At 49.4% G+C, this 25,936-nt stretch overlaps 1 protein-coding gene across 1 annotated transcript in view; it reads right to left on the reverse strand.

Annotated features, from left to right (window-relative positions):
* Positions 1 to 25,936, reverse strand: part of COL27A1 (collagen, type XXVII, alpha 1) — a gene marked incomplete at its 5' end in the record, with an annotated part of 152,405 nt that overhangs the window by 23,565 nt on the left and 102,904 nt on the right. Inside the window, 9 exons of the mRNA XM_009702324.1 lie at positions 13,881 to 13,988; positions 15,497 to 15,550; positions 16,346 to 16,399; positions 18,061 to 18,114; positions 20,529 to 20,582; positions 21,379 to 21,432; positions 21,656 to 21,700; positions 21,859 to 21,903; positions 22,870 to 22,923. Of these exons, the coding sequence (XP_009700626.1) occupies positions 13,881 to 13,988; positions 15,497 to 15,550; positions 16,346 to 16,399; positions 18,061 to 18,114; positions 20,529 to 20,582; positions 21,379 to 21,432; positions 21,656 to 21,700; positions 21,859 to 21,903; positions 22,870 to 22,923 (522 nt within the window). The remainder of the gene's footprint in view (positions 1 to 13,880; positions 13,989 to 15,496; positions 15,551 to 16,345; positions 16,400 to 18,060; positions 18,115 to 20,528; positions 20,583 to 21,378; positions 21,433 to 21,655; positions 21,701 to 21,858; positions 21,904 to 22,869; positions 22,924 to 25,936) is intronic.

The following is a 25,936-nucleotide window of genomic DNA, read 5'->3' on the forward strand; positions in this document are numbered from 1 at the left end:
GTCCATCTGTCTGTAAGGATGCAAAAGAGGGATCTCAGGAGTGCTCCTTGAAGACAGCACCCACCGAACCGAAAAATGGTACCTACGCAGCCACTGCCTCAGAAAGGGCTGAAATGTGGAAAACACATCTACCCTGGCCCCCACAAAATGTTTCCTCTGGTCTGCAGACAGAGCTGCCATCTGTGCACCGCTGCTTTACAAACAGGGTTGTATCCGTCACCATCAACTGTAGCACTGAACTGGACGTCAATACTTTTTATATGGTTTTAGGATACTGGCAGTGGAACAATTGCCTCAACAGCAATCCTCCTTATTTCTACCTTGTAAAAACAGGCAGTGCTTTCATTTTCTGTCGACCTGCTACGCACAGCTTTCTGCTCACAGTGCAAAAACCTTCCCTCTATTTGTATTATTATTACTGCAACACATAGAAATCGCAACATATTGACCAGGCCTCTAGAAATGGAGCGGGATGCAAAACTTCAGGTGGGAGCCACAGCAACGAGAGACAGAAACACTGGCCTGCTCTGTGCACCTAGCACAGGGAGCCGAACCTGCCGCCCTTCCTCGCAGGTGCGCAGCAGAAATCAGCTGTGATGAGCAACTAAGTATAGCAACTCTCCTTAGGGAGCCCAGGGAGTTCATTTTTCAGTGTTTGACCCCGTTGGCTGCAAGGCAGACAACATATTTTGGATTTGACAGAAAGAAGCAAAATCACTGAAGAAAATAACTCATGCTTTTTGGCAATTGTGACAAACTTTTCAACAGCATCTACACACCAGCACGGCATCTGTCCCTCTGCTCTCCCGCCTCCCAGTTAAGAAGGTATAATTTTCACCACCGTTGATGTTGCAGTCTCAGTTGAACAAAAGCAACTTCTAAGGCTAGCCATATCGGAGGGTTTTCACTCTGATCTGAAACATGAGTCTCATAAGTGCCTGCTCTTAGCACAAAGGAGCAAGTCAGACTTACTATAGCCCTGAAGAATTGTGCCAGTTCTTCACTTCCCCAAAGGGGATAGCTCAGTTTTACCTAAGCCAAACATTTCCAGAGCCCCCCTTGCCAACACTATTAGAGCTTCAAAAAGGACAGGTCCCTGCCGAGGAGTACGTGAGTCCTGTTCTGTTGTCTCTTCCATACTGCTTGGGGTTTTTGCTTGCTATATTTTGCTGCCGCTTTCCAAGAGATCATTTTTGGAATTATTTTCCCACAGATGCTGAGCAGTCACAATACGAGATGAATTGTGGGTGCCAAGCCTCCAGCGTTACCCACATGATTTACACCTTTGACAGGAGTACAGAGAAATCCTCACCAATGAAAGCACCAGCCTGAGAAATGGCCATCCCCATCCAGCTCTGCAGCTAGCTCACCACTGGACTTGGTACCGGGTCCCTCAACTTCCCCACGTATCGGTCGTGATGTACGTAGCGAAGCAGCAATAATGCTCACAGACCTTGTTCTGCTGCAATACCATGATGCTTAGTGGCTTGAAAATTTGGAGAGTGAATAGTGGAATCACTCAGAAAAGTTTATCGTCAAAATAAGACATGAACAAATAAAGACACAACTGGCATTTCTACTTAGTTACGTAGTGTTTTTTCATCAGTCTCCCTGGACTGTGTGCTAAGATCTTTCGGAAGCACGGGCAGGAGATGCTTCTTGCAAATGAGAGAAAGCCCATTTTAAGCTAAATCTGTTCCTGTCCCCAGGGATGGCCAAGCCCTTGATCTTCTCCAGCAGAGTCATTTTGCACACTCAGATGTGCTCCTGAATTGCTGTGCTGTAACAGCTCTTGAAACAAATACTTCCTCGTTTTGGTTCCATCCCCAGGATGAGGATGCGTTACATTGTCTATAAAAAACGCAGACACCAGTGCATGATGCTTTTATCACTGTGCAGGGCAGATGGACCCTGTTCACAGGGGAGGTCACGAGGATCTCACTGCTACTTCAGAAGAGTCCGAAGTACAGCCTGGTTGCCCCCACCTGGATACATCTCCCATGGAAGCGATGACTGAAACTTGCTTCCACTCTGCACTGGGAAGTGTCTTTGCTTTTTGAGAAGACAGGTTTAGGCCTTAAATCTTCCCATCTGAGGAACAAAATCTCCACATTGCTCCTAAAATCCATCCGCATTCAAGTTCATGCTTGTACCTGCAATCATGAAGTATGGATATAGGGTTAGAGTCATCTGGGAGAGGGGAAAAAAACAAAACATAAACTCAACTTTGACAGTCCAAGCCCTGCTCACAAAAATAAACTTGATCCACAGAAGACTCTGCCGTGTTCAAACAGGGTCTCAACTTTCTCTGGGTTCCTTCAGCTTGTCTTTCCCTGTTGGTGGAGTCTGAACACAGATATGGGCTCCAATAAACCCCCTGTGCTGGCTTTTCCCCTTATGATGCATTGGCCTCATTGAGCAGGGATGTTCTTCTACAGAAGGCTCTCCTGGGTCCTCCAGCTGGGGTGCGGCTCCTTCTTCATTGCCGGAGGAAAAAAAATTGGCAGCATCTCCAACTCGTCAGTGATAGTGAGACCAGCTGTCGCTTGCAGTAAACCATGGAGATCTTCCTTTGAGCCTCCCTGACTGTTGTTAGCTCTCATCTGCTGGTTAAAAGCTTTACTGGTATAAATAAATGGGTCAAACCATGCTGGCGACACCATCAGCAAAGACGTGGCTTGGATCTTGCAGTCTGAGTGACCTCCTCGAAAGGAGTAAGCTCTATCAGCAGAGGATATTTCTGTGCTCTACCAGCATGCTTTCTAGGACTTTGGCCAGCAGAGCTCTGCTGGTGCGCGGGAAGCCTACCATATGTCTGATTTTCCTGGATGTGCTTTCTCCAACTGCGCAGGAATTTTGCCCAGATGAATTTAGAGGCACTTTGACACTTGTCTGGGGTTCCCAGATATGCAATATCTCTACTTGCGATGTTCCAGATGTGATTGCTGTTTGTTGCAATCCCAGACGTTCACAGGGCACATATGCAGTGGTTTGCACAGTTCCCAGAAATCACCGCACTGTTACATGATACAGGCACTAATAAGCCCAGCAACAGCTTTGGTAGCCTTCAGAAAAGGTCAGATCCTTTTTCTCTCCATTCTTCTGACTCATCTGTCCAGGGATGGAAAAATCAGGGTCAGCACAGGGGGTGGAAAAAAAAATGGGTAAAAATGAAATTCAGTGAGATTGTAACTTCATCCAGGGTCTCCAAAGTACATCAGGAATCTAGCATCTTTTGGTACCTCCTTCATCGCAATGTGAAGTTCCTAGGATTCCTAGTCTCTTTAGCAGAGACAGCAACGAGGGGCAGAAAATGTACAAAAGCCTATACATAAGAATAATTAATTCCAAGTTCTTTTTACTGGATTCAAATCAGTTGGGTTAGTGTGCCAAGGCACTAAACACTTGATGCTTTTATTCTCAGGGTTTGTACACATTTTGTTGTATGCTTTGGGTTACTGGTTTGCTGAGAAAACAAATCTTCTTTCCAAGCTTCTTCCGTGAGCGGGATTATTTTTAAATGGTGATTTCTCTTTATAAACTGCACTCTTCACTACAGAAGCATATTGGTACCTCCAGAAGATGATGCTATTTGTGACCAGGGACAGTGGAAAGCAGTGGTTTTACGAAGTCACATGCCTTCAGATATGACAAAATATCCAAGGGAAGCAAAAAAATTATCATCTTAGGTCTAGCATGTTTAAAATTTCATTGCCAGCTTCAGTAAGGACCCAATGTTATAAGTTTTTTTTTAAGTACGGCCTTCGATATTCCCCTAAAGGAAAAGCTGGAAGTTTATTTTCCAATGCAAATTGATTAATTTTTAAGGAAAAAAGAGGCTTTCAGCTGCTGATGGCCTTGGCAGCAAAGTCAGGGCTCTTGCACGGCACAGCAGTAACGTTTACTGGGAGCAAACAGATGAGCAGCCCAGCTTTAAATTCTCAAGACATCACCAGTTGAAATCTATGTTACGACCACAACATCCAGAAAAACAAAATCAGGAAGTTGAATGAGCTGCAGAGAGATATGCCCCAAATGGAGTCAAACAACAAACAACGTTAAAATCCAGACCCAAACTTCCCCCCCATTCCGTGATGCTCTGCCACATGCACAAGATCCGGGGAAGCGGTTTCTGAGATGTGACTCACCGTCCTAGTTTGACTCAAGGGGAACCGTGGCTCTTGGCACTTCAGAGGACAGAGAGGTTTCTGCTTTGCTTGCAGCCTTAGAGCACGGCACAGGAGGGAAGCTCTACAAGCACAGTACCGATGAGATAGCTTCCCAAAGCCTAAGGTTCAAAAGCCTCAGGTTCCCAAAGTTCTCAGGCAGGTTCAGGGTTTCTCAGGACTGTTGTGGAGCAGAAGCATATTTTTAGACTTTTTTCGGACGTTATTCAGTGAAGGTCTGAGGTCACTCCTCCCTACCAAAAATAAGGCAGGAAGAAATAGGAGAACCAGAATGCAGCTACTGAGTAAAGAAAAGAAAGTGCCAATGGTGATGGGAAAAAAAAATGGTGATAGGTTGAGGCACTGGATGTAGAAAGGGCACAAAAGCTAAAGCAGCAATAAAGGTAGGAAGCACGAAATATAGGATGACCATGCCCATATTGTTCAGGGCCCAGCCAGCGAGCTCATTTAAAGGGAAATGAAAAAGCCCCATATCATTTCCTACCGCTCGGCAATATCTCCATATGAGAACTTCTACTTAATAAACTTTGATCGAGAGAAGCCTCCCCCCATGGAGGACAGTTCACAAGCACTCAGGAAATTAGTGGGATTATTGGGGCCAGGCATTTGAAGACATAAATGTTTCAGATTTATAAGAAACACATTTCATAATCACTCTGGCTAGCAGTAGTTTGGAAGGGGAGGAGACAGAGCAGCAGCTCCTGAATGAGTATGGGGAAAGAAGAAAGACTCAACTGTTGTCGAGAAGAAAGACCTGATTGTACTGTGAGGTTCAGAGGGCTTCACTGGGATCACTGGGAAGTAACGGGCTCTTGGCCCGCTTGTGGAAACCTGAGTGCGAGCGCAGGTACAGCTGGCTGGCTGAATTCAAAGAAAAAGCAAGATGAGGAAATCCTATAAAAAGATCTCGGATGGAAAGACTACAGCTAGCATCACTATGACTTTCCTTTCAGCTGAGTTCCTCAGCTTAAAATGTGGAATCCAAACCAAAATCTTGTATCCCAAAGTCTCTGCTTTAGCGCAAATTCTTATCTGCATGCAGATGTTGCTCTGAAATATGCCACTTTTGGTTTTGTGGATGAGGAGGTCTATTTAACTTGGTTTTTCTAACAGTCACGGTGTAAGGCAGCAAAGAGAATCACGTACAGAATCATGCAGAGGCTCTGAACTGTTTCTGGGAAAATCCCTTTTTTTCCCCTCTATGCCTCTATTTCCTCACCTCTAAGGAAGCACAGGAGACAAAAGTGCCACCAAAAGGCTTGATGGGTGGGTGGGAAGTGCAGGAAAAGTGCAGGTCCTCATCCCCACCGAGCTGTGAAGCTTTCAGACCCGACGACACCAAAACGCTCCAGAGAATGAGCCAGTGTTGGAAGCTGACAACTGGGAAGAAAGGAATCGACAGAGCACTTGGGCAGTATAACTCCGATTTACACTAATGAGAACTACTTGTGATCTTTTTTTCCTCCTCCAAACACTAAGAGTTAATATCTTCCTTTTGAAGGACACAGATGCCCTGGGGTTGTGGAAGAGGAGGGGAATGAAATCCTTTCTTGCAATAAGGAGGAGAATCTTGGAGTAACTGCACAAAAAGTACGTCTCCTTCGTCTGAGTCAGGAAAGAAACCTTGCCAAGTCAATGGGATTTATTTCAAATTCTGGCTCATTTCGACTCCTATTAACTCTAAACGAAGACCAGCTGGGATCAGCCTGCCTTCTCGAGCAGCAGAGAGAGGAGGCCGAGCTGGCCGGCTCACCGCAAGGGCCAACGGCCCCTCGGCTGCAGGAGAGCAGCCTCGGTCGCTGCAAGCAGCGGTTCCCTGGGGGTTGGGAGAGCTCTGTGATTCCCTGCAGGATCCCCAGGGCTCACAGACAACCCTCGTCCACTCCAAAGGTTTCAATGGATTGGGTGGGCTGAGTCTCAGATACCAGAATAGCCAACAAGGGGGCATCCCCCCCCCCCCCCCCCAAAATCTCCCAAACAATAAAATCCAGCACGTACCTCTCCATAAAATGGGATGTTTAGACTTCCACAGAAAAGGCTGAACCTGGGGCCATCAGTGATGCACTGATTACTACAGCCAAAGAAGGAGAGGCTGATGGCAGCTAAGGGCAGAGTTGCCCAGAGATGACAACGTTGCTTCTGGAAGGGGAAGGAGAGAGACCTGGGGACTGCAGCTATGCGGAGAGGCACTCGCCCTGACCCTTCCTCTCACCCTATTCAAAGCAAAGAGTTTAACCACATTTGACTACATTCCCGAGCAACTTTATTCACCTTTGATTTTTGATGCAAGACAAATACCTGCTTATGGCTTTGCTGGATATTGGTCCACACAAGTAAGGATACTCCAAGGCTGTTACACAATGACACACCGTGGCCAAGTGCAAGCACCTCCACCTATAGAAACTGGACACCTGCAGAGATTGGACTCCAGTAGAGGAACTGGCCCCACTGATGTGGCAGCTACTGGAAAGGACAGGCTGCAGGGCAGGAAAAGGATGTACTGGTGTGTGCCCTGCTCCCATGCGGAAGGGGTAGCTGTGGCTTGGGATGTGGATCATGCACCAGGCCAGGAGACATTCAGCTCCGCAGCAAAGGGCCCATGTCCTTTGGCAAGCACAGCTGTCTCGGGAAACAATTACTGAGATGTGTCTGGCCCGTGGGCCAATACAGCCCGTACCGAGCCACTGCACAGGGCACAGGAGCGGGGCTGGGGAGCTCCCAGTCCCCCTCTGCCTCTGCCACCGACTGACCTCCTGCATGACCCTGGGCAAGTCACTTTACTACTTTGTGCATCTACTGCTAACACGTTATTCAAGGCCAAGATTAGGAGTAACAATACTCATTTCCTAGATGAAGGGTGTGAGGAGCTCGCTGTTACCACTGACACACTGCCAGCGCTCTCACAGCCCTCCCCTGCACACTGAGTCCGGATTCCCCATTCCTTCCATTGCTCAGTTGGGGGGTAACCCCACACCCTCCAGTTGAAGGAGTTTAAGAAACTTCTTTCAAATAAGAGCTCCACAGACAGCCCATAGACCAGGGCATAAAAACCAGCTTTTCCAGGAAACAACAGCTCAGCACATTATCAAAAAAAGCACAGATTCCTGCATGGAGAGCAGAGGATTCCTGCACGGAAACCAGAAGTGACTTCCAGGATTGTCCTTCGGCAGCCTGAGTGTTTTCAGGGAGCTGAATGCCATGTAACTGATGCGGTGCTGCCAGCTGTCGCTGAGCTCATGTGTTCAGAGTGAATGGCTGGATTCAGCGACAGCAAAGCGAGGCGCTTTGTTGCAGAAAATCTTTGAATCATGTTTTCAGTGGCAGGAAACAGAAAAGAACAAAGAGCATGAAAACCACTCTGGGACAAATTCTGCCGTAAGTGACATTTTCACAATTTTGTAATAGAGCAGTGTGTCAGATGAGAATGAGCTCCTGCTCTACCCTGGCATTACAGAGCCCAGAAACCAGCCCCATCTCAGCTGCGACCACATCATGCTGCTTCTGGAGCGACTCTGCTAGCTCAGTGCAGAAGGTCCATCCTGGCCAGCAAGTCCTCCTTCCACTTCAGGATTGTAGCCTGTAGATGATGGAGAAACAAGAACACGATGGGAAGGATACTGCCCTCAGGACACCATCCAACGCTGCGTGTGGAGCTGCTGCCACTCTGGGGAGTGATGTGGCTGAGACCACAGTGCGGGAGCCAAGAGCCATGAGTTCACCCAGTGCTCTGTAATGGGCTGGATAGTGGCTTTATCCTTTTCAAAGCATTGTGAGTTCCCTCAAAAAACCTTCTCAGATCTCCACCCAGGCCCAGCTCCATCACTCTACCCTCTTGGAGAGGAAACGAAAGGACTTTGGACCTTGTCACATCAGAGCAAAAGGATTTACCAGCCTTCAGAGCTCTTTTGGTCTGCTGGTGCACATCTGCGCCATGCAGCAGGGCCGGCACACGGAGCCAGATCTTCTCTGATGTAATTGTTTATGGCAATTTATACTATTGGAGCGTCTGGCTCAAAGCTTTTAAAAGAGTCCTGACGTGGCTTGAATGACACTGCAGATAGGATTTCAGGTTGAAAACGAAGTGGAAAAAGAAAAGAACCCGGCTCCCAGTTTTGCTGAACAACGAGGGATTTTCTTGTTTCAGAGCATGTTGTATTTCATTACCTACAGGCTCTCCAATTGCTTTCCTGGAACTGTAAAACCCTCGCTATCAGATGTCTGCCTTGTATGACAACCAGCACATTACGAAAACCACAGTGCGCAGCTACGGAGCGCAGCTGGAAACCCACCGCCTCCCTCCTGCCAACTGGCTTGGGCCTTTCGTACAGCCACCGGTGGATCAGTTGTGCTCCAAGGAAAAGGCCGAAATGCTGCGTTTTCTGTAGGTGGAGAGGAGCAGCAGTGGAGAGGAGCACTTTTTTTTTTGGGGGGGGCTTGCTCTGAGGGACCACTTGCCTGTGTCCAGGTCGCTGGTTGCTTATCAGTGACTTCAACCTTTGGCTCTTCTCCTCCTCTGTTGTGAAGAGCAGGACTGACTGGCAGCCAGACCCTTTGTAAACACGCATTACTCTCCAACAATGCTCTTTGGGTACTTCAGTCTCCGTGGCACTATCCCCTCATACACTTACAGGTCAGCACGTAAATTATTTTTTTATTTTGGCAAACTACACCGTGACACTTGCATTGCTGACGGACGCCTTGCCAGGGTTCGATGAGCCATTGTACCTTCCAGTCTCCCCACAAACTGCAGAGACACATCCTTGTCCTGCCTTGCCCGTACAGAAAGTCTGGATCTCCAGCAGACAACTCCTGCTCCTGCTCCCCTCGCTGTTGACCCCAAGATCTGCATCTCCAGGCAGTCTCTCTGAATGGAGATGCCCAAACAGGCCCTGGTGCTCTGCAAGGGGAAGAGATTTTCAGGTCTTTGCTGCTCAAACGAGCCAAGATCAAGTGAAGGCAACAAGTTTGTATTAGAAGAAGATGGAAATCACTGGGAGGAGAAAATATGTGAGACAGTATCTCAGGAAAGGTGCACATCTCCGATGTGATTTTTGAAATCTCAAGTGGATCTTGCACTCAGCTGTGTGTTAGTGTTTCAGGTGCTCTGATTTCTCTTTTAGGTCCAGAGGGACAACTGGCTCATCCCTCTGCTGAGCAGGAACTGGAATTGAACGGAGCAGTGTGAACTTGGACAAAGTGACCAAATGAGAGAGGATACTTGCGTATCTCAGCTCCAGCTGCCTCGAATGCTGCCAGCCACAGCTGTGAGACTCGTGGACCATCTCAGTTGCCAGGTTTGTTTGCTGAAATCCACTGGCTTTGAAACATGTACAAACTACCCCTGGAGACTCGGCTGGGGCCTCCCTGCTCCTTTTGCTTGAGATTTAAAACCACAGTGGAAATTGGTTTTCAGATATGTTAATATTGGAAATGGCTGAGCCAAGTTAAAACTAACAATCTTTGAAAAATACTTCTTGAGCACCGAGGGAAGTTTGGTGGTGCTCAGTTGGTAATGTTGTATTGGCATCGGGATAGCTTTCTGGATAACAGAACCTTGCTCAGTAAAGCCAGACTTGTCCCTGCTGTAGGGATCCATCGCCGGATGAACGTCTCTCAGAAGGGCACACAGACCCTTTATGCTTCCTCCAGCTTTAGCACCTGTGAAGGTGCTCCAGTACATCCCTTCACCTGCCAGGGAGCTCTACAACTGTGCAGACCAAAGAACTGCTAACCTCTTTCACTCCCTGCTAACCGCTTCCCCTCCCATGGCTGCCCCGTCACCACGGTGTGCAAGCTTGTACGTGCCCTGCCAAATTCCCCAGCTTCTACCTGCTCTGCAGCTACACGGGGTGCTGCTGGCACCAGGCCTTTGCCCCAAGCCAGTATGTGCAAACTGGGCTGCAAGTGTACCAGCAGTAAAGGCAGGTCATTTCAGAGCAACCAGGCGCCTCATTTCCTACATCTGTCAAGAGGACACTTGATAGTGAAGTGTTACATTCCTTTAGACACAAGCAAAATAAAGATTAAGACTAAATGTGTCCTTGGTGTTAAGGAAAAATCTTCAAGAGCTGGTGTAGCTGCAGGGACTTGTGATGGAAAGGGTTTTTCCAGAGGCTGTTGCTGTTTGTGGAGGGCACATCTCTGCAGGTCCCCTCTAGTGCCGAGGCAGAGGGCAACACAGGGCCAAGCCAAAGCGTAGGAGAAGTTTGTGTCCATGACTGCAGATGGGCATCAGCTTCCTCGAGCTAATATGAAGCTCTTCCAGAAGGAGATGATGAGCTACACGGTCCCAGATGGAGGTCAGTTTGTTGGTACAGGTAACTGGACAGATCCTTGTGTGTGTCTCTCCCACTAATGGCACAGAAGCATTAACATCTCCCCTGTCTCCTTTGTAGATGAGCAGGATATCTCAATGATATTGGAGCAGAAGCAAACATCTCTAGCCCAGGGAAAAGTCAGCGGACCCAGGCAAGAATGCAGTGAAGCACAGATGTAAGGACTCCTGGGTGTCATGCCAGGAGAGATCAAATGAAGATGCAATAGCTAAAGATGAAGTTCTCTTTAAAACCATCTAAACTGAGTATTGGACAGCGTAACACCATCACATCAGATGTATTAAAACCATATGCAACATGCGTAATGTGTAAACACAGAGTATCTGCAGCACACCCAAACCCAACACGCCTCCTCCCTGCGATGCAAGAGCCCCCACACCTTCCCCGGGCAGTTTCCATGCCACCCTTCGACTCCTGGACAGGAGTTTGTCACTGTGCAACCTTGGCATTTGCCCTTGGGTGAATACCTTCAGGATTTTTCCCTGACAAGATTTTTGTTATCTTTGTCCAGCAGCCTTAAAAAACCCTCTGTCCATTGTACGCGTTTGCGGTGGGCTGTGCCTGTGGCGGCTGTTCTGGCGTGTCTTGCAGAGGATGGGTTCACTTGATATCCCAGCTTCATCCTCAGTGGAAAAGGAGGGGGTTGTAATTATCTCTAGCGGTTTGCATCTCTACGCTGTAAACTTTATCTTGGCAGAAATCTAAGGAAGATCCCACTAATATTTGTACATTTTCTCCATGGGAAGGTAGGATAAAAGTCTCAAAGAAAAAATGGGAAGAGAAAAATTATTTGTACTTCTGTCAGAGGACTTCCATCTTTCAATTACCGCAGCGAGCACAGAACACCAGCCTATACATCAGGTAACGGCCAGGCGTTTGGCGCCAGGCGTTTGGCAGGGGAGGCAGTGCTATCTACAGCCTATGCGGGTCTCAAAGTCTGCTTGAGTTTAGACATAAGGATATACAAAGAAGCGTATTAAAATAGTAGATGGAAAGACAGCACTCTGCAGTAAAAAAAACAAAAAACCAAAAGGGAGTGATTATGAGCAGGAATCTTGGCTCTATTGACTCTTTTTTTTCAAAAATAAAACAGAAAACGGCATCATGTTCCCAGGGACATGCTGGCAAATAGCAAGGACAGAGTCTGAAGGAATCTATATTTTATACTCTATAACTTAATATGGCTTTTGCATGATTTTAGTATTTTTATTGGTTCTTAAAACATGCACAATATAAACACGTGAGCCAGCCAGAAGTACAGCACACGGAGGGCCGGGCGCTGAAGGCGGTTCTCCAGCCGCGCCAGCCTGCAGCTGGGAGGGAGCTGGGATATTGGGGACCACCTGTACCTTGCCTGTGGTATGGTCCCACCCCTGCAAAGAGCTCCCTGTGGGTACAGGGGGCCGTGTGGCCAAGGATGGCCTTATTTGGGGCAGGACTTCAGCCGTATTCTGCACATCTATGGTGCTGCACTGCAGTATTAAGCCAATGTTTCCACTTTCTAGTCGAGTCAGTGCTCAAATCCCAACCTCAGCCCAAAAATAACATAAATCCAGCCCCATTGCTGCTTCCATCCCCTCACACCCTTCTCCTTGCTCTCCTTTTAGCCAGCCACAACGTCATCAAAGGGAAAAATAACATGCTTCAACATCGAGCATCCACCCAGCGCTCAGAGGTACCTGCCTGCCCTGCTGCCTCCCACCCATCCCGGGCAGGGATTTCAGAGCTGCCATCAAACTTGGTCTACTCGTTCCATCTGACACGCCGGGGCTGCTCGCACATCTCCTCGAGACATGTGGGGTGGGAGCCAACGTGTTCTCCGTCTGCACGAGGAATAAGACTTGTGCTACAGGCGAGCATGGCTGCGCCGGTCAGGCTGGCTGCATCCGACTCAGCCAGGCTATCGCTTCGCAGAAAGAGCCTCACGAGTCCATGCTTCTGACAATTTTGATCCACAACAATAACGACAATGAATAAATCGTGCCGTCAAGCCGATAAACTCCACATTTCAAGCAGAAGGGCCTGACTTGGCTTGCAGAGCAGCCCACTGGTGCGCTGGGCAGAGCCTTCCTCCATCTGGCACCACTGAACGAGCCCCAGGCCAGACCCTGCCTGACTTCTCTGGCCCCGCAGCTTTCATCTCAGAGCCAGAATCACACTTTTTCTTTCTATGGCACTGAGATCAGACCTCCAAGCGAACCAGACACGCCTAGGATATTCACTGAGGATTCAGGAATCATTTACTGCTAATTTCTTCTATTTGTTTGCTATATTTAAGGGGGAAACCTTAGAAGGGAAAACCAGAAGCAAGCAAGTAATCATCAGCAGACATAAGAGAAGGCAAAAGCTGACCATTTCCAAACTCCAGGCTAAGGCCAGCTGCGGCAGCCAGGGGAAACTCAGCTTCTCGCAGTCCTCGGTACATCCCTCTCTAATACCCTGCCAGGTTGCCCATTTTACAGATGCAGTAGAAGCACAGTGTCCCAAAACCTATGGCAGACCAGAGAAGGGAGCCACATCCCAAGTGTGTATCCTGACTGAAAGAGCAAACTGTCTCCTGGATGCAGCTTTTCGCAAAAATAAGATACTTTACGACAACATTTGCAACAAGTCACATCTCAGATGACCTCCTGCCCTAAGCAGTGTTCTGGTTCACTGCCTGCATCTCCCTCTCCATCTGCCCCTAGGTGTTTTGCTGCAACATGGCATGCCCTGGTACAGTAGTATTAAAGTCTACAGTAATTACTATCCTTGTCAAAAGGAAAAAAAAAAAAGAAAAAATGAAAAAAAAAAGAAAAAAGAGAAAAAAGGAAAAAATTTTAACAAAGAAAAAAAAAGAAAAAATAAAAAAAAAAGAAGAAAAAAGAAAAAGCCTATTTATTTCTTACTAGGGTTTAAATGCAATCCAGCCTCCCAGACACACAAGACTGTAAACTATCTTTCATCCTCTTGTTGCAAAAGAATCTAGATTCTTCAGATGAGCTAGTTTGCCTTCTGCAGCCCAGAGCTCGGTGTGTGCCAGCTGTGCCCCGACGCCTGAGCTGGGCAGCCCCCACTGCACCCCCAGGCTCACGCTGCAGCCATCGGGAGGGTTACAGTCATCTCGCACACAGGGATTTAGACAAGAGCACGCAGCACTCTGCTGATCCTTTTGGGGCACGATGCAAGTGCTAATTTGGAAACCAGAGTGTCGGTGGCCCTACGGAGAGCGCAGGAGCTGTGTTGGGCCGATACTTGTACCCTGGCAATCTGAGGTAGACACACGGTCGCCTGTGTGGCTCGGGGAGGAGAGCACTAATTGCTATGGGAAACCCACGGACCGGCTACGGGGGCGAGCGGGCTGGTTTCGCAGACTCACTCGGACACCTGTGATGCCGGGATATCCAGGAGGCCCTTCTTTTCCCTTCAGTCCTTCGTTGCCTTTTTCTCCTTTCTCTCCTTCCAGGCCTTGCTCTCCTTTGTCTCCCTGTGGAAAAGAGGAGGGTGGGAGCTGTTCATACCCACACAACACATAGGTCACTCTACATGGCTTTTGCAAGGAAAAAACCCACCACATAATTAATATTTCAGGAGTCTAAGAGGAAGAGAGCCTGCAAGCAAAAGGATGAATGAGGATGAGTCATAATACACTCGACATTTACAAAATGAGCAAAACCAGGTTTGTTTTTTAAAAAAAAAATATCTCTTGGCTGGAGGAGGAGGAACTCCCCCATCACACAGGATAATCTGAAACCCTTTGCTTCTCCTGCAATAAGGCCTGAACATCCCACATGAATGAGACAGGCAGACAAGATCTGAAAATCTCCCTTGCCTCACCCAGAAGCCCTGAGCTTGGGATGCTGAAAGATTTTTAATAGGATGGGTTTGTCTGGAGAGGCCGCTTGGCTCTTGCTGCCAAATGGGAATCAGCCTAGGGCTCAAATATACACTCTGCGAAACTGTCATCTTGCCCCTGTGAAGGGTTTGTGGTCCGAGTTGTAGGCATTATGTCAAATCACCATTCTTACAATTGATGGCACAAAATTTTATGGAGACCATCAAAAAGCCCAATTCTGTACTGACAGCAGCACCTACACTTGTACAACCAACCAGCCTTGACAGAGTCATTTTTCACTTGGACCTGCATTAGTAAGAGCGGAGCAACATCTCTTCTGGTTAAACAAATGCTCCTGTGGTGAGCAGGAGCTCTTCTACTGACCAGAGACACATTCAGGTTGAAAAGATCTAGTTTGGTTCAAGAGCTCTTGGGGACAGTTAGCAGTGGCAAGAGAATACGGAAGTCTTGACAAGGTCTTTAAGGAAGAGTCTTTTGGTTCAACATTCAGAGATAAGCAGAAGTAGAGACACATGGCAAATAGTTTAATTAGAACGAAGCAATAAACCGCATTGTTGTAGAACCAGCTGCTTTTTCTTTCCATGGAACAAAACTGTTGGCCTGTTTGGAAAGGTTGGCTGTGCAGGGACAGAAATCAGAGTCCTGTTCCAAAGGCAAGGTAGCAAACTCGCAGCAGCTAGATAGAGAGCGTGGCGTAAGCCCTCAGCGAGCACCTGGGGCTTTGCCAAGAGGAAGAGGATCTGGTTTCTTTAGTTGCTAACCATGCTCTGGTCAGTGGTGCAGGGGAGAGGGATGGACAATTCTTGATTTCCCCTGCCAGGCCCAGGAATTCCTGATTAGTTGGAAATTTAATCTGTAAAGACTCAAATAAAACAGACAAATTGTTGGAAACTAGATTTTGAAGAACCTGACCTTTTTGAAGATCTGATCAGGTGCCAAAAATGTGGGTAGAGGAGTGAAACAGGACCCTGTTATGCGTGGCTTGCAGGAAAAAAGTCCTTAGAGGGAGCGGAGCAAAGGCTGATTGCACAGAGGACCCAATAACCCCCTTGGTTTCAACCTGGCCCCCCAAGTGTCACAGGGGCCTGAGTGCACGGAGATGCCTGTGAGAGCCGAACCATGCCACGAGAGAGGTTTACCTTGACACCGTCCGGTCCAGGTGGCCCGCTGTCCCCTTCCAGCCCTGATTCTCCCTGCAGGACAGAAACACGCACCATAAGGCTGTGCCTAAACACACTTTTCCCCCATGCTTTCTGCAGTTGACTCGTGGCAGCAAGTCGGGCTGCAGTGACAGGAGCCCAGCCCTGCACTTTGAGATGTGTCCTATCTCATGCCCTAACGCTGAACAAGCTCTTCCTGGAGCAAGAGCATGAATTCAGCCTCTTGCTTTATTCTGAGCCATAGTTTCTCCTCCACAGACCCCACTGCTGGCCTGCAAGAACACCTCCTTCCCTCTGTTGAAAAGGGAGCTCAGTTTGTATTCATTTAACCCAGGGCTTCCCCATCCTGCTCCAACAACTGACCTTAGTCCTGAGAAGGGACAAGAGCCACTGCTGGCTTCAATCCATGCATTCATCCCATCCCTGGCTCCCTCCCACGCGTGCATAGTGCAGCCAGTGTTTCCCTGCTTAATGCCCGCCTTCTGCTCCAGCCTTTCCCTGCCCCGTGCGGACGGCACCCTCTCGGCAAACAGGACGGGTTTGTTCCCACTCTGTCCCTTCACACGCGAGAGCTTTGTCACAGCACTTTGTCACAGCACTTTGCAAAGCGGCACCGTAGCATCGGCGAGGCTCCCGTAGGCTGGTGAGCTCAAGCTGACAGGCTCAGCGAGGAAGGTGTTTCCACCACCCGCAGAAGAAACAAGGGCGATAAGGGTTACGGGATGCCCAGAGCAGGGTCCCTCTGCCCAGGCTGTGGGTGAACAGGGAACAGAGTTTCCAGGGAACTGATAAGGCACAGAAGCCCTACCAGAAGGTGACCGTACTCACTCTTTGGCCAACGAGGCCTTGCTCTCCAGAGACTCCCAGCTGGCCAGGATCACCCTAAAAAGAAGAAACCACAGACATGGAGACAAGATGTTTACTGATGGTGAGTGAGCACAAAGCACTTCCCATTGCACTCCTCATTTTGACTACTTCTTCTCCCACACAAACACCTTCACTTCAGTTTGGAAGGGGGTCCAAAGGACAGGTTGGCATCACCAGCACCTCTGCTCGCATAGGGCCAGCACACATCTCGCAGGCTCTGTTGCAATGATGCTCGACAGGACAGGGGTTGAGCAGTGGTTTGTGCTGCCTGCAGCTGCAAAGCCAGAAGATATTCCCTCGGCACAGCCCTTCGGCAGAAAATCAGCAATGCTGGGTGCAATGCAGTGTTGCAGCAGACACAACCAGAGCGAGGGAGAGGAAAGCCAACAGCTCTTTGAGCCTCAGCATGACTGAGGAAGGTGGAGAACCACCTGAATCTATGATGGTACCAAAATGAGTGAACTGGAGGTGTTGGAGCTGGCAAACAACTGGATCTTGGCGAGAGGCTGTGAGGTGGGAGTTTAGCACTGGGGGTACAACGGCCGTAGGGCAGCTACCTCCCATGTGTGCCCATCCAAGCTTACCGCTTTGCAAGGAAGAGAGCTCAGCAAATGCAGAGGCATAACGGGAAAAAGGTTTGACCTATCCGTACATCTTGTCCCACAGCAAACTGGTCTGCAAGTGCTGACTGCCCAGAGCGATCCCAGCCTGTCCCAGCACCTTCCAGCTTAGGAGAAGGAGCAGCACGGGGCTCTCGCTCCCTGACTCCCCAGCAAGGACGTGTTGCACTAACAGCAGGTAAAAGGGGGTTTGTGCAAATCATCGTGTGCTGTTCCCGAGAAGGGCAGCCAGGAGCACGGGAGCTGAAACACTCGTGCAGTATCAGGATGCCAAAGACACGGTAGCTCCAGTGAAGTGTCAGAAGATTTGCCAAGGAAAACATGGCAAAGGACGGGGTTGGGGGTGGGGAGTGAAGAACAGCAAAGACGAAATTGCATTTAATCCCCACACAGAGCCTGCTCAAAAGCTCTCTGCACACAGGAGCGAACCTTCAAACCAAGCAGAAATGGGGTTAGGATAAAATAAAAACCCCTCTGAGCTGCTCAGCACAGAGGTCTTATTCAAACAAAGAGATGGTTTTTACAGGCCTTTCCATGTGGACAAGAAGGTGCATTCATGGCTCTGGAGCAGGGCAGCCTGCCCCCATAACCATTACAGGAGTTCAGCTCCCACAGAGCTGAGGCCTGGAAACTGTGGCAGGACCTTCCCTGAGGGTATTTTTAAGTCTGGGACCTTCCTAAGACCCTTCTTGTTTCAAATTAGAAGCTGCCTGGATCTCTGGGCCTTGAGGACTCCCCTCTCCACTGAGAGTTTGGATCTGCAAAATAAGTTGAGTTTCACGTCCAAGGCCCTTCACAGCTCTTGAGGCACAAGATCCCGGGGACAGTGCTTCTGCCCAGCACCAACAGCCTCCCCCTTGGGATGGGGCTCAGGAATTTTTAACCAAGGGCTTAAAGTTAACCAGATTTCATTTTTCAAACTTTATCTTTTGTTGAACATGCTGTCTGCTTTGGCTGCTGGAGGGTGAACCTGCAATGTTACCCAGTCCTGCAGGAAGAGGAGCTGCTCTTACCTCCCTGATCTGACAGAGAAATTGCACCGAGGGCTTTTCTTACCTTCATGCCAGGTTCACCTGCAAGGCCAGGTTGTCCCATTGAGCCAGGCGGTCCCTGGAAAAAAAAAAAAAAAAAAAAAGAAATCCATTGTAACCAAGTAGAAAGCAAGATCAAAGACATAATTTCTTTAGCAGAGCCCTCCTGGGACAGCGGAGCCCTGGTTGCAATGTAATTACCTCCCCGGAGCTGGCTCAGGGTACACAGCATCAAAGAGGCTCAGAACCCCCTCGTGCCTGGCTCCTGGGAGGGCTCTGCTCGTCTCTCACGCCTCCCCTCTCCCCAGCCTCCTCTGCCAAGCCCTTCTCTCTAACTCCTTCCAGCCCCTCTGCTTTCTAAGGTTAGTAACCACGCCGGGGAGCAGCACTGTGACTAGTCTGGGACTAGTTGGGGAAGAAGGGAAAAGGTCCAGAACTAAACCTGAAAGCCCTTTCCCAAGGGTCGAGCAGGTTGGCTGATACAGTGGGTAACAAAACTGCTCAGCTGTGCTCCTGCTCACTTCCCCATTACCGCTGGTGTGAGCACTTTCTCCGTGCCACCAGTCTCGTTTCGGTTAGGGTTAAGCATTAACGCAGCCTCAGGCTTTGCAGATACATTGCCTTGCCTTTGCAGGAGCAGCTGCCCCAGATGACAGAGCTTTGAGCTGAGCTATTGGCCCCACGCTCCCGCAGAGGCATGGGCACAACGATGCTGCCAGCTCCAGGACAACTGAGGGGAGCCAAGAACAGCAAGGTTACACCAAACCACAAACTTTGGCCAGATTAGCCTTGCCATCCATCACCCACTTTCTCTGGGTGTAATGGGTCAACAAACATCCTAAGGCCAACAGTTGGGCTCAGAGCAGAAATCCACAGCCCAGGGCTGTCGCTGGGCTGTACTAGCTGAAAAGAAGCGGCTGGCTCCTGTGTGAACACAGCCCCTGGTACAGGGGCTTGGCATCCCTCAGAGAGCCAAACATGAGTGCCTGACCCGGAAAACTATGGGAATTAAGACAGAGAGATGGCAGATGAGAGAATGACCTTGCAAACTGCTCCTACTCAGTACCCAGCTGTCGCGTGCGGCCTTGCGATAGAGGGGTCACGTTCATTAGCTATCTTTAGCACCAAGATCAATTGGGAGCTTTAATCTTTGTACATTTTCTCCTACCTCTGGGGAATGAGAATCTGTAAAACAAGTCCAAAGACAGGACAGCAAAGCTTGTCTTTAAAGGATTTGAGTGGTTTATTTACTTATGATATTTGCTTTCCGGACAACAATCTCCCTTCCCTTTACAGTTGGGAATAAAGGAAAAAAGAGCACATAGTCAAGGGAGCACTCTGCTGCCCAGGGAACAAAGCCAGTTCCTGGCTTGCTGAAAAGGATTCAAGCAGAGGAGAGAGCAGGGTGTGTGTTGGGTTTATGAACAACTGGTCAAGTCACGCAACGAGAAAATTCAAGCTCCAATGAAAGCAAAAATCCTGCTTTGGTTTCTCCAGAGGTGCCAGTGCAGAGAAAGGCTCCTGGAGGAGTCACAGATTTGAATAAAGCTCTGTACTTTCTTGGTTGGCAACATCCAGAGTGGCTCGGTAGCAGCTTTCCAGCTCCCCAGTGTGGTTTACCATCCAGTCTAGCAGCCATGAGAATGGAAACTTTCATGATTCATACACTTTGCAGCAGATTGCATTAAAAGCCACCTTCGCTACTGTTTTCACAACGGAGTGAAACATCATGTCTATATTACAGCTCGGGACCTGTGGAAAGGAGCTACCCAAGTGGAACTGGCACATCTGGTATAAACAGCCAAGACTCTTTATAGACTCTTCAAGGGGAGTGAAATCAAGCCCAGACTGCAGATGAGTTAGGGGAAAACCACGGAGGCATCTCCTACACTCCATCAGGGCATGATTTGGCAGCCGCTGCTGCTTTGGTTATGGTGTGTTTGTGCCACTGCTTCATGGCAACGGCAACCCAAAAGCACAGTCAGCAGCAAAGGCATTTCCATTTCTCTGAGCTTCCTCCACTGGCTGCAGTGGCTTGTGATGGGATGGCCATAGCAATCCAGGCGGGCTGACAAAACTGTGTCTTCTCAGCAACCACCAGTGAGTGGGAAAGGAAAGACCAGTTCTCAGTTTGAATTGGTACTGTATTTGGTCCCTGACGCTGCACTCTGCTGCAGAAAGGTGGTCCCTGGTGTGGTCGTAAAGCCATGCCTGGGACATGCTTGTCAGTGTGGTCAGCTTTGAAATGTTTCTCTTGTTGTGAAGATGGATCTGCACGTCTACTGACTGGGTATCTATGGCCTGTGATGAAAATGATGCTCAAATTTCTGATTTTCACTGTTTGCTTTAGAAGTTGACTTTCAGACTTGAGGGAAATCCTTCCTGCTCATGTCCCCAGGTGTGGAAGGATGCACCTCTGCACATTTACTCCTCCCTCAGTCCCCCCACTCTTAATGCAAGGGGAAAACAAACAGCAGCAAAGACCAGACCTACCTTATGCCCCATTTCTCCCAAAGGCCCAGGTGGCCCCTGTGGCCCTTGTGGACCCTGAAAAACAGAGACACAAGGCTCTTTTCATACAACTGTTTTCATTTCTGAAGGGTCCTCAATTTCATGGTCTGTAAGATCAAACACCAGTTCCCTCCCACATCACAGTGGAGCTACGCAGCATGCAAGAGATGGCCAGTGAGATGGAGAGGCCAGAAACAGGTGTGCTGAGGCACCTTAACAGGCAAACGGCTCAGAAGGCCCTTCATCTTTTTGGCTCCCATCTAAAACAACTGCAGTTGGCAACCTGAAAACACCTGGCCTACCTGTTCCTTTCACAGTCCCGGTCAGTCCCCACAGACACAGAGAGCAGATCATGACTCCTCTTCCTGCTTCGGTGGCCCCGTTGGCCCTCCTTGAGGTCTGTGTCTTCCCCTGTCATCTCCCAGTGCCTTCCCCAAAGCTATGGGCTCAGTTCTGACACCATCAGCCTCCCTCTTGGTTCTCCTTCTGCTCTACCTACCAGCCCAGTCCAAGTCCTCCTGTCACATCTGACCCTGTCCCAGACCCAACCTTCCTCTTCTTTTCTCCCTTCCCTTCTGAAATCCAGCCCAGGCTCTATCTACACTCTCCCTGGTTGATCCACAGCCCCCTTTTGCTTTCCAGGGCTCTGACCTTGTCTTTCCTCATGCCTCCTAGGACTCTAGTCAAGTCTTTCACATCTCTGACCACGCTGGAGTTGGCAAGGACAGAGAAGCTGAGAATGGGAATAAGTGGTGGGAAACAAACAGAGAAAGAAATGAAGTTCTCTGTGTGTGCAAGGAAAGACAGATGAAGAGAGTGATAAGATACTTGCCGGGTCGCCTGGAGCCCCTTTTGCTCCTGGAGGTCCAGAAGGTCCTTGGATACCCTAGAAAAATTAAAAACACCAAGGTCAGCTCCAACCCCATAGCAATCCTTCATGTCCCTTGGCAGTAATGTGCATCCCATAAATGCTCCAGTAAAAGGAGTGGAGAGGTGGCCCTGTAAGTGTGGGACATTGTCCAAATTCTTCCTCCTGGACCAGGACTCAAAACTTACAGACTTGAGTGAAACCGAGGTTATGAAAGGAAGCGTAAGGGATGGACACTTACCGGGAAGCCACGTGCTCCTGTCTCCCCATTCTCACCCATCTTCCCCTGTGAACACACAGTTACAGCAATTAGCAGGTGGGAATGTGCTGAGACACCTGCGGCACCATGGCCAGGAGAAGCTGCAGTTCCCTGGGCCCTGTGTACGTGTGGGTACCCTCCATGGGGGACTGACACCACAAAACTGGCTCTCACAGAGGACATACCTGCAGCCCATCTGGCCCCAGCTTGCCTGGCTCCCCTGGTCGGCCCTGCAAAGCAAAAAGACAAAGACACATTGGCAGGAGCACAAACTATTTGCGATGCTCTTCTGCCCCAGCCCACCTGCTCTTGCATTTCTGTGCATCAAATATCCCCCCCCAGTTCCCTGCACCTTTTGAGAGGCCAAATGCCCAGCATCCTGCCCTGAGGAACCCCCCATCCAGCAGCGAGCGTGGGCATTGGGCTGCATGACCTAAGGTTTTCTGAGCAAACATTGCTTTGGAGGAAGCTGGGATTCTCAGGAGATTCAGCGCAGCCCTGCCTGGCAGGGTATGAAATAAGGGAGATTCCCCATCCAAATTGCATTCACAGGGCCATGTGTGTCATGCAGGGGACGGAGTCTGGGACGTTCAATGGTAGGTCAAGGGTCCAGCTCTGCCACACCACCCTTACTGCTGCTGCCAAAGGAAGAAACTCTTCCTTGCACCCATCTCAGAGCTTATTGTGGAGCAGGCTCACCCTGGATGAGGCTTGGGCAGCGTACCTGCCAGGCTCTCTTTGCACCAGGCATCTCTTGCCCTGCATTTTTTCCTGTCCTGATCTAATTAACATAAAGTACATCAGAACAGATACGTATTCCCTTAGGTCATATTTTACCAGCTGTGTTAACTTGCTCTGATTTCAGTGCTACATTCAGATGTAAGTCAAGCGCACGCACTGCCAGTTAAAGCTACTCCTATTCCTGTGAAGGACTCATTATTTTAGCAGAGGCCTTTTTATGTTTGTGGACTGTCTCTGTATTTAGGGTCTCAGACCCCAGCAGCGAAGGCCCTAAAGCCCACATTGGCCAGATTTTACTCCAGTTGCACAAAAGACTCATCCCTGCTGGTTGATCCTCACGGAGCGATTAAACATCCCCTGTTCCTGGAGGATGACGTGACCTTGATCCTGCCCAGAGCATTTCACAACACAACTAAGAGCAGCCTTGGCCAACCTGGCCACCCACCGTCACTCACCTTGACACCTCGTGGCCCTGGCTCGCCTACTGGTCCATCAGGCCCTCTGGCACCCTGGAAAAAGGCAAAAGAGAGGCAAAAATGAGGAGATAGAGTATATGTCTCATTGAAAAATACAGCAGTCACCCTAGTTTTGGCCACCAGGAAAGTCCATGAGATCAGTCCTGGCTAAGCCAACCTATACCTGGTTGGGTTGAGCACAGCAGCTCAGAGCCCAGGACTCAAAAGATCCTTTCTGTGTTTTATTGCCTCATTTTTTCACCATTACCAGCACACAGCACCAAAATATTTATTATTCCTGTTAAACCAACTGCAAACCAAACCCAGAGGAGAGAAGCAGCCCAGGAACAGCCTTATTTTCAGAGAACAGTTACACAACAACCGTTTTGCAATGCACAGACTTGCAGTTCTAGCTTTACTGATAGCAAACCTCTCCCTTCCTAGAAACCCCACATTTCCAACTGTTCCTGCTCTTAACTCTTGGCATACCACACTGTCTCATGGTCACAATCAGGGCAATAAAGCCACAAAATATACAGGGGCACACAAGCCCACCCCATACACTACCTTCACAATTGTCCTGGGCCCCAAACTGCTCCCAAAGAGCAGGGTATATTTGCTGGCAGCTGAACTCCAAGCCTTCAGCTACAGTTACCTGCTATTTAAAGAACTGGCTGCTGTTAGGGATCAGGCAGGTGCTCATGCATATACATGCTGGGAGGAGCGCAGCTTGCTGTGCCTGGTTCTGTGCCCGGCATCTGCTCCTGGGTGTGCGTGCAGCAGGCGTGAGGACCTCGGGAGGTGTACGGGACACGCACACCACTCCAAATCCTCATGGCACGTCCAAAAGTCCGGACAGCAAGCGATCCTGGATGTGATTAGCTAAAACTGAACAGTTCATGGTACAGCTCGGGCATCCTCGAGGAAGGGATGTCCTTGTTCTTCCAGAGGGTTCTAAGTGAGGAGAGCCCTGGGAAGAGGGGGTAGCTGTGATCCAGCTTTCCAGCTAATTTCAGAAGAGCTGAAGGCACAGCCCTCTGCGCCATCCGAACCCCAGAAAGCAGTGTGTCACACTGACAGAGAATAAACGGAGTCATAGTCAGGGAAAATAAGACAGTAAAAAAAGGGGCGTATCTAGAGACTCTGTTAATGCACATCATGTTCATAACCAGGCCATGGGCTGCGTTGGGACTCTGAGGCGCTACTGCAATATAAATAATAAATAAAAACACAGAGCGGTGCTAGAATGTAGCGGCAAGAGGAATCCTGAGAGCAGGCCAACGCAGAAATAGAGAAAACAGGAGCCAATGTGCTTAATCGGGATGCAAACCGAGTGCCAAGAGTAATAACAGAGCTAGGGAGCCAACGTGTTAGAAAAGCAACTCCAGTGTGACAGGAAAAGAGCGAGAGCCTCACAAAGAAAGGCAGTGTAACAGCAGAAGACGTATAGGAAACTTAGCCAAATTATTACAGCAGACAAACATTGTCAATATAAAATAATGCAAAAACTTCTACCGGGCTTGGAAAACCCTGTGCCGCTGAGTGTACCAGAGATTAAATAACCAAAGCCTGTATTGAAAGCCAGTAAAGCACAGCTCTAAAGAATGCTCAGCCTGGTCTCCAGGACAGATGGACAGAGAAAGACTGTGCACCAGATGGGAACCCCACAACCAAACGGGGTGTTTCGCAGGTTGGCGCTTTGCTACACTAACGTAATAGCAGCTCTCACCAGACCTAGACCCCAAGTGCCCTGGTTCATGCTGGCCACCAGATCCAAGAGCAGTAAAGACCAAAAGTTTTATTAATTCATGTCCCTATAAACCTCAAAGCACACAGAAGGTCATTTAAAAGCAGGGCTACTGACAGCTCAAGTCAGACAGCGCTGTAAGATGGAGTAGTGGGAGAGCAGGGCTTGGAGGCACCTGGGGAGCTGCCTGGGCTGACCGGGACACCCAGCCAAATACACAGACCTACCCTGGGCTGGGTACTGGGCTGCCCAAACAGAAGGGAGGCATAAGCATCTGTATGGCACTGGCACCCTGGGGAAGCACCCTGCCACCCCACTTTTCATCCTCCCTGGAAGACAAACTGTTTCCCTCCTCTTTGAGCAGCCATTCAGATATTTTGTGCAATGACATCTTTACTCTCTGAGATGATGGGGTGACCTGCTTGTGAAGAAGGGGAAGGATGCGCAGAGGGGAAGGATTCAATAGCTCAGCCCTGGTATTACAGAAGGAGGGAGCAGGGATCAGAGGCAAGTGGGACATGGAAACGACATTGATGACCCAGGTTAGAGGTTTCCATTCCAGGACAGATGCTGCTGGGGAAGGAAAGTGGGATGCGTCTGGCCTCTGCAGACCCATCTTCTGTGGCCTGTCCTGCCCTGTCCAGCCCCTTTGCCAGTGCTGGGCTGCTCTGAGCTGGGTGGGGGCAGTTGGGTGCCCTCAGCCCTCGCTCAGCGCTGCAGCAAGGGCAGTGTCGGCTGTGGTTCGCCGCGGTCCAACCCAGCAGGGTTGGCTGGCTGGGGAAGTGTTTACGGTATCCTCGTTTCTTCCAGCAGAGCCCCGTCACCAGCATCGCAGGATCTGCCAGGGCAATCTCACTTCACAGCAGTCACCTGCTTAATCCCATCACAACACATCTCATCGGCATCTGACCTAAAGAAGGAGAAAGTGACCCTGTATTCGCAAATGCATGTGGCAAGCTTCATCTTCTCCAGCCTCCTGGGCCGAAACCCAGGATAAAGGCTTCCCTTAATTCGCCCTGACAGGAAAGGCTACATTTAGTCAATTAGTTAAATCTTTAAAACTCTCTTTTACTGACAACGCTGGTTAGAGATGAGTGAGTAAGGTCCTGGCAGCTCTCCAGGGAGCATCCCATGCCAAACCCCGCAAGGCACAGCACGGTGCCTTCCCCCTGCAGACTCGTCGGTTTGGCCTTGCAGGCAGGGCTGAGCGCAGCTCCCCGGGCTCCCCTTGGACCCTCAGTCCTTCAAAATTAACTGAACAGCCAGGCATGCCTACCCTGAGCATGGCAGGGCGGAGGGACCAGGGCGGGCGGGGAGGGG

This window comes from Cariama cristata, unplaced genomic scaffold (assembly GCF_000690535.1).
Source record: "Cariama cristata isolate BGI_N322 unplaced genomic scaffold, ASM69053v1 scaffold376, whole genome shotgun sequence".
Lineage (NCBI taxonomy): Eukaryota > Metazoa > Chordata > Aves > Cariamiformes > Cariamidae > Cariama > Cariama cristata.